The sequence below is a fragment of the Echeneis naucrates genome, chromosome 18 (assembly GCF_900963305.1).
Source record: "Echeneis naucrates chromosome 18, fEcheNa1.1, whole genome shotgun sequence".
Lineage (NCBI taxonomy): Eukaryota > Metazoa > Chordata > Actinopteri > Carangiformes > Echeneidae > Echeneis > Echeneis naucrates.
In genome coordinates, this window is record NC_042528.1 from 1,188,483 (window position 1) to 1,201,269 (window position 12,787).

Here is a 12,787-nt window from a genome sequence, read left to right on the forward strand (position 1 = left end):
CAAAAAGTGTTACTGGCCCCGCCCATTAAAGGGAGGAGCAAAAACGTCATTATAGTACAGGAAGAAGGTTACTGCCACCTACTGACCGTTTATTATTATTATTATTATTATTATTATTATTATTATTATTATTATTATTATTATTATTATTATTATCCGTGTTGTTTTTGAAATTAAAAAGTAACACAAAAAATGCTGCGACCCAATAACACAAACTTGAGATTCATGATGCCTTCAGGTGAAATTATTGTCGTACATGTTTTCAGCCACTCCGTAAAAATTATTTTTATTCCATTTGTTTCTTTAAATTCTTGTCGAAACTGATGAATAAGTCAATAAATGTGTTTTTTCTCCTGTTTTGGATTAAAATATGTGAAACTTCGGGAGTCTGTTGCAGGAAATTCAATCACTTTTTTTTTTTATTGTGTAGTAGATTGAAATATTTAGGAAGAAAATACAGATATTAGCAGCTTTGATATGCTGACATTGACAAAAACAAATAATAACAATACTGATATGATGAAAAACTTTATTTGTAAAGACTGATTATTTGTTAAACGGTATGATCATACAAAGTAAAGAAAATCCTTAAAAGAGCAAGAAAACGAAATAATAAATAAATGAATAAATAACTTAGCAGTCCCAACCCAACCTGAGACAGAAAAGCAGATTTTTCTGTGAATAATAATAATTTTCTTCTGAAGTTGAATGAAGAGGCCCTTTATCTTTTTTCCTACGCTCCGGGAAGGCAGCGCCAGGTTTGTCTGTGACGTCACGCGGAAGTGGCACGCGGGGCGGAGCCCGGCAGAAGATGGCGTCTCTTCGCTGTAGGCGAGACCCCTGCGGCGTAATCTGCCTGGTTTTGACCTACTTCAGCGTGTTTTACGCGGACTACGTGGTGGTGCAGTATGTCCTCATCCCCACCTTCTCCGACAGGTCGGTGTTTTGTCCTTTCGCGCCGGTTGAATCGGTCAAAAGGCGGCCGACATGGCGCCGGCTCGCCCCGCTGTCAGCCGACGGCAGCGTCTCTGTCTCCGTCAGCCGGATCGATGTCAAAGCCGATTTTTCGGTGATATTTCTGACACTTTTGCGTGTTGGAGTGTTCCTCACCGTCGCCACATAACGTGTTGTTGTCTGTTTGTTTACCAGCCGAGGCATCCAAACACCCACCTGTTATTCCTCCGGATCAGACCTCCCTCACGATGAAACGGAATTTAAGGTTTCATCGGTTGTTGGTGGAAGAATTCAGTCACTAAAAAGCAGAACAACAGTGTTTTCAAAAGCCTCAACACTCACACTTAAATTCGGCCTGTAACTCCTCTTCATGTGAAGATCTATTGTATTTTGAGCCAAAACCCACCAAGTCAGTGAACAAATGAAGGACATCAGATGATTCTGTGTTGTGATTATTTTATGACTCATACATATCTTTTCTTTGTCGCTTCTTTCCTGATAAATCAAAGGTAACAATAAAAAGTATGATGGATTGACAAAATCTCTTTAATTATGAATCGATTCGCAGATGAACTGAAAGAAAATGAGATATCAGATTTATACATTTGTGATTTCTCCACATTACTTGCTGTAATCTTATGTAAATGGGTTATTAGCTCTTTGGTTTTGGACCACAAGTCCAACAAAACAAAACAAGTTTTAATTGTAACAGATTAATGAACGATGCAGTGGGAGAATAAAAGTGATGAACTTGTGTGTGTTTGCGGTAATAGTGTCAGTCTTTTGTGTCTTTGCTGACAGCATGTGGTGCACTCTGCATGGATCAGTCTTCAACCTGATTCTGCTGCTGCTGCTGGCCTGTCACTCTAAAGCCGTCTTCTCAGATCCGGGTCAGAAAACCGTCTGCGTTTATGTTTATTATTCTGATTAATAAGAAGGAAGTTAGAGAAAAGCAAGTTAAACCCTTCTGCTTCACCCTCGTGTGTTGTGGTGGTGGTGGTGTTGCAGGCATGGTCCCTCTTCCTGACACAGCCATCGACTTCTCAGACCTTCGCTCGCAGTCGTCTCGGATGAACGAGCGGGTGAGTCACACATTTCTTCTCCACTGAAGCTCTTTAATTACAGATCACAGATTAAAGTAGAATTAGTTCAACAGATTAAAAATAACATGAAACTGATTCATCATTTGACTTCAGTGATATCGTGAACAGAGAGCTTCAGACAAGAGCCGTTAATGGAGGTAGATTCACGGAGATTACAGCTCCAGTGATCTCAGATGTTTACATCTGGACCGCTTCACTTGTTTCTGTGTTGGAGTTTGTTATTATGAGCTCATGAGCTTCATGACACACGTCTGGAAAAGAGTTTCTGAGCCAGTGATGGCGATGACGTCCTTATTGTGTTTCCTTAACTGCAGTGGCTTCAAGCAAGATGTCACATGTGTGTGAAGAACATATCCTGTTATCTGCAGCACTCTACTGCACAGGGCATCTGGAGCCGATCCCAGCATGCACTGGGGGAGGCCATCTGACGTTTGACAACGCAAATTAACAGAAATGTTGTTTCCTGTTGTTTGCAGGGCTGCGAGGGCTGGACGGTCTGTAACCGCTGCGAAACCTACAGACCTCCCAGGGCGCACCACTGCCGCGTCTGTCAGAGGTGTATACGCCGCATGGACCACCACTGTCCGTGGTGAGGAAACACCCCGCAGCCTCCCGCAGCGTTCCACAGCCGTCCTTCTGTCTTCTTCTCTTTGTCATCTCTCAGACTTCTGCCATCTTCTTTTTCAGGATCAACAACTGTGTCGGGGAGCTGAACCAGAAGTATTTCATCCAGTTTCTCTTCTACACCGGTGAGTGTTGTCCATCCCTCCTCCTCAGCCTCCCCTGAACACACTGTGACTGTCGCTGTGGCTCCACCTGCAGGGATGGCCAGCCTGTACTCCCTGGTGCTGGTGGTGTCGGCCTGGGTGTGGCGGATCAGGACCGAGGGGGACGGAGATGCAGAGAAGGAGGGAGAGGAGTCGCCCAGCAAACATCTAATAGTGTGAGTGCTGCAGCGAGGGGCGATGAGGGCTGAGGAGCAGCTCTTCTTCTTCTGCTTCTCTCATTTCTGCTTGTGTTTCTTCTTCAGAGCTCACTACATCATCCTCCTGGTGGAGTCGGTGCTGTTCGGTGTGTTTGTCATGGTTATCTTCTATGATCAGGTACGAGCACACACATTTTTATAGATAACTGAATGAATGAAACACAGTGGACACAAAAATGTCCCGTATATCCCGAAACACTGAGCTTCAGTGTCTGATGGCGGACGTCTCTTCCTTTCTGCCCTGCAGCTCATCTCCATCATCACAGATGAGACTCCCATAGAGCAGATGAGGAACAGACTGATGATCAAGGACAGAGGCTCTTCGTCCACTTCGGGCTCCTCCTCTTCCTCCTCACAGCTGCCTCACCACGCCGCGCACACCCGCAAACCCAAGCTGGCTCTGCTGCGGGAGGTTTTTGGCAGAGGTGTGTTTGTGTTCGCCGGCGGTGGCTCTTGCGCTGTCAGGTCAATCATTTTGTTTATTTGTTCTCTCCAGGTTCGGTCTTCTGTTGGCTTCTTCCTCTCCACTCCAGCCCCCCGTCTGTCGGCGGCATCAGCTACGCCGCCCTGCCTGACTACGATGTCTGACCTTTGACCTGTGGGAACAAGGAAAGGATGCAGAAGAAGGTTTTGTGTGTGTGTGTATTCATGTGTGAGAATGAATTTCCTTCTTAACTATGACGTCTCATGTTTGGAACTGAAGGACAAAGGCGGCGGTGGGTGCATAAGAGATGAATGAATTTGCCGAGTGTGTGATTTCACCCCCCAGGACTTTTAAAAAGATCTGCCCAGACTCAATCAAAGCACTGACGGTCCCGAGCTGTAGTTCAACTACCAGCAGTCTGTTATTGTTTTGAGGGCTTTGATTTGATCAACGGAGCCTCAGATACAACATGAGAATAATTGATCTGTGTACGTGAGAAAGCAGCTAGACAGCAGCTGACCGGCCGGCTCACCGGTCAAACTCTGGTGCATTTTAATGATGGTTTGTTTCTCACCAGTATTCATGCTGACAAGAGGCTTTAGCACATAAACTCTCTGTCAACAAACTCTCGAAGGAGGTTTGACTGATCCAAACTGTTCAACTGTGAAAGCTGAAAATACTTTGCCCTGAAATTGTTTAGTTTTTCTTTGTTGTTTCAGCTTAATGTCCAACTTGAGCTTTAAAAAGTTACCACAGATGCACTGATTTTTTTTAAGTTGAAACATTTTGTGCATTAAGGTGAAGCTTTAATGGTCTTTATTATCATTATATTATTATTATTATTATTGATTTTAGATGAACATCCACAACTTAAGACAGGCACAAAAACCACTTTAGGTCAGAGTTTTTTTCTGTTATTTTAAGGTTTTTACTCTAAAAGACGTGAAACACTATAGAAAGCATTTTAAAGACAAACTACCTGCCTTTCTTTACTTCCTGTGAGCTAATGTGAAGAGCGTTTGGGAGTTTGGTCCATAAGCAAACAGGAAATGGCAAAATTCCACAAAAAGATTCCTTATTTTGTTTCATTTAATCTTTTCCCCCTCATTCCTGTGTTTTACCGTGAAGTACAAAGAATTATAGTTTGATATAACAACTATAATGTGTCACACTGTTACAAAAACACACAAATGTTTAGATAAAAAAAACACAAAGATGCAAACAAGCTGTGGGTTCAGATTTAAGAAAAAAAGGGGGATGCTGGACAGAAAGACACAAGTATTGTTTACCATCATGAACCCTTAAATTCTGTTTTTACGTGTGAGGATGGAATAATATTTTGTGTCATTCATTCCTCGTCAAATAACACAACTCAACTCATTCAGAGTACACCTCTCTGTATTCTGCTAAATCTCAGTGAAGGGATGTTTCTTAACTTATTTATTCATTTCTAACTATTCCGTGGAGTTTTCTCTACCAATAACTGTACTTTTATGAGAGGGGTGAAACTGTCTTCCTGCTCTGATCAGGTTTGGATTTAGATCGTGTAATGTGTAGTTCTTCAGACAGCGGCAGGGACGTTGTACGTTATTAACTTTTCAATAGATTTTTAAATCTGTTCACTGTTCACAAAAATGTTGAAAACAGAACAGGTTGTGAGAGAATTGAGAATTCAACATGGAAAGGACCAAGTTGAGACACAAAGGCAGCTTCATCCCTCAGCGTTTTTTACATATGTGTATATATTTACTCTGAATTGTGTGATCTGGGCTGAGCATGTGTTTCACAGACTAAAGGGAACATTCTGACACCTGCTTCAGTGGATTATAATTATCACAGTCACACGATGCTCCTCTAAAAAGGAAAACTGCCATTTAGGGAATGAAGTAAAGCCTTTTTTTCTTACATCTGTGAGTTTTTTTTAATCACTCAGAACAATCTGGGTTTTTTGTTTTTTTTTATTACTAATTCCTGATATTTACTAATAGGGACACTTTACTTTAAAACTATTAACGCGTTAATGAAAGCAAAACATATTTGATTTTATCCTCACGTCTCTGAGCGGCGAACGTGGATAGATGTCAGTCATGGTTACGAGACGCACGTTGTCTTTGTGTTTCTGCATTCACGCTCCGAGCAACTTGAGTAATAATTCTGATCAGCTGAAGAAAGAGCCTGTCAGGTTTTGGTGCTGATGTGGTTTAAGCAGATTGTCCAGGACTTTGTTATCAAAAGGGCGAGACGGGGCATTTTTTGACATTTACGTCAAATTCTCAGGAAGTTATGTTTGGAATTCATATTTAAGATGTTGTTCTGTGTTTGCATGGTTTGTTACAAACTAAGATATTTACCTAATATAAAATAGTCAGAATTTAATCCCAGACCACATCAGGAGTTAGACCATGCCAAAAAGAATCCACTGAACTAATAAATGGATGCAAACGTGAGCAAAGGTCGTAGAAAACGAGGGCGCCTTCATTATTCGGATTGTTTCGCGCTTTGCAGCCCACCAAAGTCACGTCTGCAGGGACACCAGGAAGTGCATTCAGCAGAGGTTACAGATTTCATATCGGGCCAGTCAGGAGCTTTCTGGTGGTTTGTTACTCGTTTTGCTCGGGTGTGGATGCTTGTTTTCCGCTGACGAGGCTTGTTGGGACAAGCTAAAAGTGGCCTTACATCCTTTGGCTTTTATAGAGTTTAAATTAGGCTCCTTAACCAACGGTACCTGTTCTTCAAACATCGGCAGTTAGAGGTGCCGGGTTTTGCTTTTGCAAGCTGTACATAGGAAGGTTCATATTTTATATCGATGATGTGCAATTCTCATGAAGGGAAACCGACTGAACTCAGCATTTTGTTTTTGTTTTTTGTTGTGGTTTTTTGTGTGTGTTCTCTTTTGCAATCTGAGTAAAACAAAAAAAGATTTTAAATGTTTTTTGTTCTTTGGGAGTATTTTTCAGAATCACGAGATGCACAAGGGTTTGTCTTTTCATTTTGTCTCATTTTGAATAGAATATTTAAAAAAGAGGATCTTCTGTCTTACAAAGTGCACCTCAGGTTTGTCAAACACCTTAAAAACATTTCAAACTAAATGATATTTCTTGGTGTGCATTAACTATCAGGGTCCTGGCTTGCTTGTTTGATTCTGTTGAAAAATTAAGTTCATCTGTATTTTGTTTGTCTATTCTTTACTATTTTTATTATCATTATTATTTATTTATTATTATTATTATTACTTTTTTCATATCAGTGTTTGTCAGTGGGGTGCGCTTGTTTCGGTTCATCTACACCTGCTGTCCAATCAGATAAATGTAACTCACACACAACAAGCGCACCCCATCTGCTGTTCAGCTTGACAGCAGGAAGGAATGTGTGTACAAAGTTCGAGGGTATGAAATTAACACTCACCCACCAGCCATGCACATGGTGTGATGGTTAACCTTCAGTTCTGCCAAGTCCTAAGTCTGGAACTTCATTAGCTTCTATGGACAAACAGAGCAAACGGCAATCACACCACTTCCTTTTCTTTGTGCTCTTCAATGACACAAAGTTTTAGAAATTAACAGTACTACTCCAACAAAACTTCACAAACACAACAATTTCAAATACTGTTATAGCTGTTACACTACTAAAACTCTGTCTTTGCTGCTGCTTTTGATTTGAAAATCAATCACTATCAACAAAAGATCCGCCAGACAAGAATCTGGAGGATCTGGAGGAATTTTCCTTGGCTGGTCCGGCTTCATATTTGTTGGCTGGTTGGCTGTTAAAGTTAGTTTCACGCCCTGCTAAAAAACCAACAAAGAGTTTAATATCATGTGGCTTCATGATGAACAAGTTTACAACCAACTGATGTTTTATTTATTGTCACTATCTTGAAACCGTGACCTGTGTAATTTTCCTACTGACATGCTGCTCGGGCTCATTCAACTGGAATTAAAACAGACGTCTTTTAAACAAGTCTGACACCTTCTGGCTTGTTTGTGTGTTTTTGGGATTCAGCAGATGATGGTGTCTATGTCCTCTGAACCATTGGGGGTTCCATCCTTCAGGAGTTTACCACTTCAGTGCTGCAGAAAGAAATTCAACTAATTCAACTTGTAACAGTCAGGAGAGGCTGAGTTTGTGTCTGTTTCAAACAGCAATGCAAAAAAATTTAAACAAACACTGACACTTGGCAAGACCGAGAAAACATGAATATGGAAAATATGTATCGGGAAATAAATCTTCTTTTTTTTTTTAGTAATAAACACTATAGTTAGAATGACCTCACTCAGTGACACCTTCCTGGTTGGTCCAGTTCTTGATGGTCTGGAACAACATTAATGTTTTCCAGCTGGAGAAAAAAAAACAAAAAAAAAACAAAACAGATTATTAAGAAGCAGCAAAACTTTGAACAGAAATTTGAAAAACATTAATGCTCCAGGAAAAAACAATTGGACTCTACATGTGGTTGGGTTTATTTATGAGTAATTGAAGTCTGAGCTTATTAGCAGTATTAGCAGCCTCCCCTTTAGTGTGCCATTGTGTTTCAGCAGCTGAAACTGGTTCATCCAGATTCCTCTGCTCGCTCTGTCTTAACAATCAAGGAAATGTGGTCAGTGTTTGTTGGCTGGAATTTGAAGCTCTTTGTTCCATTTTCAAGCTCCTCTTATTATTACATGACTGAAGTGTGTGATTAGACCAGACTGCCCTCCTGATGATGAAGGTCCTAATAGTTTCCTCAGAGGTTTGAGGTTTGAGGGTCAGGATGTCCCAGTGGACATCCTGACCCTCAAACCGACGAGAACTAGGAACACAAAGTCTCCACATTACAATCAAGGCCAGAGAAGTGTTGAAGTTCAGTAATGTTGACCTGACTAAGTCATACTCACGCTCCGACTGACGGGAGACGGTTATTACAGATGGAGGGTTTGCAGCTGGTCTGGAGCTAGTTGTGGTTAGCAGCGTGTATGTGGTGGGTGGAGGTAATGTAGTGTTGCTAGCTGTGGTTGGTGGGATAGTTGTAGTCGTTGTGCGGTTTGTTATTGCTTTCAGAATTGCATATGAGCAGTTGTAGTTGTGGGCTTCCAGCAGTCCAGAGCTTATATGAGGTTGATTGGTGACTTTAGAAAGGTGTGAATGGTGGGCTGTATTTTTTTTTTTTTTTTTCGTCTCTCAAAGGTTTTCTGTCATAAAGGCAAGTGGAGCATAGATGAGTCAAACGTGTGCTGTGAGGTTAAAGCTTGTGTTGCCTCAGTGGATTACTGGTGTTGGTGTCGTCCACCTTTTTGGCCACAAGAGAGCAGGAGACACAAACATGAAAAGCCGGTACTGAGGAACAAAAGTCCACACACTGGATTTATTTATTATTCATTTTAAGATGAAATGACAGTTTTATACAGAAAAGGTTCCCAAATGAGTCCAACAGAAAGGAGATTAAATGTGAAGATCAGTAAACTTTCACTCTGTGGTTGTAGGATTGAAGTTGATGAGGCGCAGAGTGAAATTTCCTGGGAGCCCTCGTTTCACTAATTCATCCGTGATCTGGAAAAGGAAATGACAACTGCTGAGATATGATGTAGAAAAGGTCAGAATCAACAAAGACTCTGTTACAAAAGTTACATGCTTCTTGACCGTCCAGATATTATTAGGAGACATTTAATCCTCATATTTTTTATCCACGTGTCTTTAGAAAGTCCCTAATGGTGCAGTTATCTGCTAAGATAACAATATCAGATCAGAGGAAACTCACCTGTTGTAGGACGGTGTTCCTCATGACTTCTTCAGATAACACAACTGCAGATTTGATCCTCATTTTCAGAAAAACTACAAACAAAGTGACTCAGTCTCATATTACAGCTCAGAGATCTGAACTCAAACTGAGGATCGGTTTCCAGATCAGATTCTGTTTATCACAACTATCGTACTCACTCTGACTGTAGGTAACAGGAGATGGGGAGGCTGTTGTGTCTGTGGTGGTGTTCGTGACGGGTGGGAATGTGGTTGTTGGTGTAGTTGTTGTTGGTGTGGTTATAGTTGGTGTGGTTGTCGTTGGTGTAGTGGTTGTAGTTATTTGTGTGGTTGTTGGTGTGGTTGTCGGTGTGGTTGTCGTTGGTGTAGTGGTTGTAGTTATTTGTGTGGTTGTTGGTGTGGTTGTCGTTATTTGTGTGGTTGTTGTTGGTGTTGTTGTTGGTGTAGTGGTTGTCGTTATTTGTGTGGTGGTTGTTGGTGTAGTGGTTGTTGGTGTAGTGGTTGTAGTTATTTGTGTGGTTGTTGGTGTGGTTGTAGTTATTGGCGTGTTTGTTGTTGGTGTAGTGGTTGTAGTTATTTGTGTGGTTGTTGGTGTGGTTGTTGTTGGTGTAGTGGTTGTAGTTATTTGTGTGGTTGTTGGTGTGGTTGTAGTTATTTGTGTGGTTGTTGTTGGTGTTGCTGTCGTTGGCGTGTTTGTTGTTGGTGTAGTGGTTGTAGTTATTTGTGTGGTTGTTGGTGTGGTTGTAGTTATTTGTGTGGTTGTAGTTGGGCCTGTAAATAAGTGTAAAATAAAAGATTGATCACACATCAGCGTTAGAAGAAATAAAATGTGAAAAATGAAAAACAAAAACGAGTCGACTCACCAGGTGTAACAGTCACAATGACACATCGAAGCTCTGACTGATACTTCATGGAACTGTGTGAACAAAACAATCAGGAGCTTTGTCATTAAATTGTGATGAAATTACTTTTGAATGTTTTAACCTCCATCTTATTCAGGGGACAAAAGGTTGACTTGCCTCAGATTTGCCTGAACAACGAAGCAGATAGGATGACTTTCTCCAACTTCATCTTCAGACGGCGTCCACCTCAGGACGTAGTCTCCTGCTGCCAGTGTCTCCTGGTCTGTGTTGTACGGACCGCTGAACAGCAGCTCAGAGATGCTTCAGCACAAACAAAGAACAGACTTGTCCAGGTAAAGTTATCTAAAACCTGCCTACTCATAAATAAAGTGATTTGCTTAGCAAAATTATCAGGAAGCTGCAGAAGCTCAGACTTCATTTTCAGTTTGTTGCCTTGTTGACTTTGGTGAGTCAGCGTAATAACTAACAACCAGAGCTGCGGAAAAAACAAGATGGCAGTAACACAAGTTGAAGCCCAAAACATTGTAGGATGTTTTTCATGTAATCTTTTGGCTTTGAATCTACTCAGGAGTTTAAACACAGCCTGCTGCTGAACGTTTCAGAAGGTTTCATGGTGCATCATTCCCATTCCCTTTGGATCCTATTAACCTCGTGTTCCTTTGACTTACCTGGACACACTAGCTTCTGCTTTGATGCTGATTTCCAGGGGCTGGTTTACTTGGGTGGACAGTTGTTCTCTGTTGGCCGGAGTCGGAGGAAGGAACCTGGGCAGATAGAGTCCCTCCGTGCAGGACGGGACTGCAGAATCCACTGGAACAATAAAGCAAAGATCTCTGAGCTGTTCAACCATCAAGTAATGCTGTGAAAGCACAAAGGGTTGGTGTGCAGCTTCATCTTGCATTTCTCACTTTAATTAATATCCATTCATAGAACTCTTGAATGAAATCTTACCTCTGAAAACAAACTGGATAGGTATTTTGGTGATGGAGTCAGAAGTAGTTCTCTGAACCTGCGAACCGTCTGTTTGAGTCAGGCTGATAGTCTGTCGTGGAAAGTCCTCCATCATCAGCTGGACAGCATACGAACCTTCATCACTGCTGCTGGTCGGACTGAATGACAGGGAACAGGACTGGAAGAGGGTTAAATGAAAGAGTGTCAGAAGATAATGAAATGCAAGATGGTATCTTTATTTGGAATAAGATCTGGGATATAAAGCTGCTGCATTTCTGTGTATAGAAATATATTGACTCTGGTACAACACAAACTATTGATCTGTCTATTGCATGACACTGATGATGGTTACTCACTGATGAGAGATTGAGGAAAGATGGTGCAGTGCACATTTTACACTCATTATTGGAATCATTGGCATGTCTGCATACAACTTCATCTCCATCAGGGTCAAACGCCAGCAGGTTGAAATCTCTCGAACAGTTTGAAGGAACTCTGAGAGAAACACAGATCCAGAAATATCTATTTTGCTGTTGTGTGACTTCCTTCATTATGAAAATGTTGACCTCTTCTATGTAAACATACAACTTTCCCATATTTAAATACACACACCATCCACACAGGATGACACAGTGGTGTATGAAAGAAACCTTCCAAATTTGTCCTTCACTGAACTAATTCTATTTAATTTAAAAAGGCCTCTGACAAACAAAGCAGTAAGACCAGACCACAGCTGAATGCCAACTTCCAGTGTATGTTTTCAAAACAGGAAAGTAACACCAGCAGGGAGGAGGTCTGTACCTCAGTAGAGGCAGGATGGTCGTCTGGGGAGACGTGTTGGCTTTGCCGGTGTCCGACCGGTTCCTCAGTTCAACCAGAATCACAGCTTTCCATCCTGTGACATTTTGGATATTTCCTATCCAGTTCCCACCGTCCAAGCTGTGATTTCAGGTCAAAGGAAATGTTCAGATTTAGTTTGTCTTCATCATAACAGACGGATGGATTTTAGAATATCTGGTTGTTTTGTACTCACTGAAGCTGAAACGGAGCGTTGGTTGGAACCAGTCGAGTCGACTTTCCTTCTTGTTGGCACCACTCTCCACTGCTCTCGGTGTCGACAGTATTCTGCACTAAACTCTCATTCCCACAAACACCACTGAGACATGCCCAAATTAAAGTTCCACAACTTTTGAAGTTCGTCTTATAGCGAAGCACCACCTGCAGAATCACAGTGGAGATGTATTTGCTTTAATACTATCAATATATTAAATGTTTGAATTTCCTCTAAAGCTCCTTTCATTTAAACTTTCCAACGGTGGTTTGGAAACAAACTGTACATACCTGGACAGATCCATTTGTGAAGGTGTCTTTTGGGTAGTAGGTTATCACCGTCCCGAGGAAATGACTAGCCTGGGAGCTGCCAACCATCAACAGCAGCAGCAAGGAGAGCGACATAGTGAATGACCAAATGTATCTACAGAACACTGAAGATTACCAAAGTCCTTATAAAGACAGCCTCCACTCACACCCTCCACAGTGAAAGGCTTTATAACATGAAAACAAACCAGGAAACATTCTGGTACCAGGAAATGCATGATTGGCATTAGATTGTGATCGGAATTAACAACACATGCAGTTTCCTTATCTGATAATCAATCACGTAGAAACGAGTCATGATGCATGGATTCATGTGAAAAAAAGAAAACAAAAACATCAGCCGTGTGACGGACTGTAAACCTGTTCAGGATGACTCTCACCACCACAGAATTTACCTGCA

At 41.5% G+C, this 12,787-nt stretch overlaps 2 protein-coding genes across 4 annotated transcripts; one reads left to right on the top strand and one right to left on the bottom strand.

Annotated features, from left to right (window-relative positions):
- The first annotated feature begins 799 nt into the window (after positions 1-799).
- On the top strand, positions 800-7,423 carry LOC115059150 (palmitoyltransferase ZDHHC3). 3 transcript variants are annotated; one of them, XM_029526767.1, is made up of 9 exons: positions 806-936; positions 1,756-1,844; positions 1,963-2,036; positions 2,534-2,646; positions 2,745-2,806; positions 2,880-3,000; positions 3,088-3,160; positions 3,290-3,467; positions 3,539-7,423. In XM_029526767.1, exons 1-9 carry the CDS (start codon positions 812-814, stop codon positions 3,628-3,630), a joined length of 927 nt encoding a protein of 308 aa, XP_029382627.1. In that variant the 5' UTR covers positions 806-811; the 3' UTR covers positions 3,631-7,423. The 3 variants fall into 3 exon arrangements, with proteins under 3 accessions (XP_029382626.1, XP_029382627.1, XP_029382625.1); XM_029526766.1 differs by having other exon boundaries at positions 800-936; positions 1,150-1,844; positions 3,290-7,423; XM_029526765.1 differs by having other exon boundaries at positions 3,290-7,423.
- A 1,354-nt stretch (positions 7,424-8,777) lies between these two features.
- LOC115059091 (uncharacterized) lies at positions 8,778-12,699 on the bottom strand. The gene is made up of 11 exons (XM_029526683.1): positions 12,352-12,699; positions 12,044-12,228; positions 11,812-11,949; positions 11,367-11,505; positions 11,011-11,188; positions 10,728-10,869; positions 10,216-10,359; positions 10,060-10,112; positions 9,377-9,415; positions 9,198-9,271; positions 8,778-8,989 (listed from the first exon to the last, which is right to left on the bottom strand). Exons 1-11 carry the CDS (start codon positions 12,463-12,465, stop codon positions 8,906-8,908), a joined length of 1,290 nt encoding a protein of 429 aa, XP_029382543.1. The 5' UTR covers positions 12,466-12,699; the 3' UTR covers positions 8,778-8,905.
- Between the last annotated feature and the right edge of the window lie 88 nt (positions 12,700-12,787).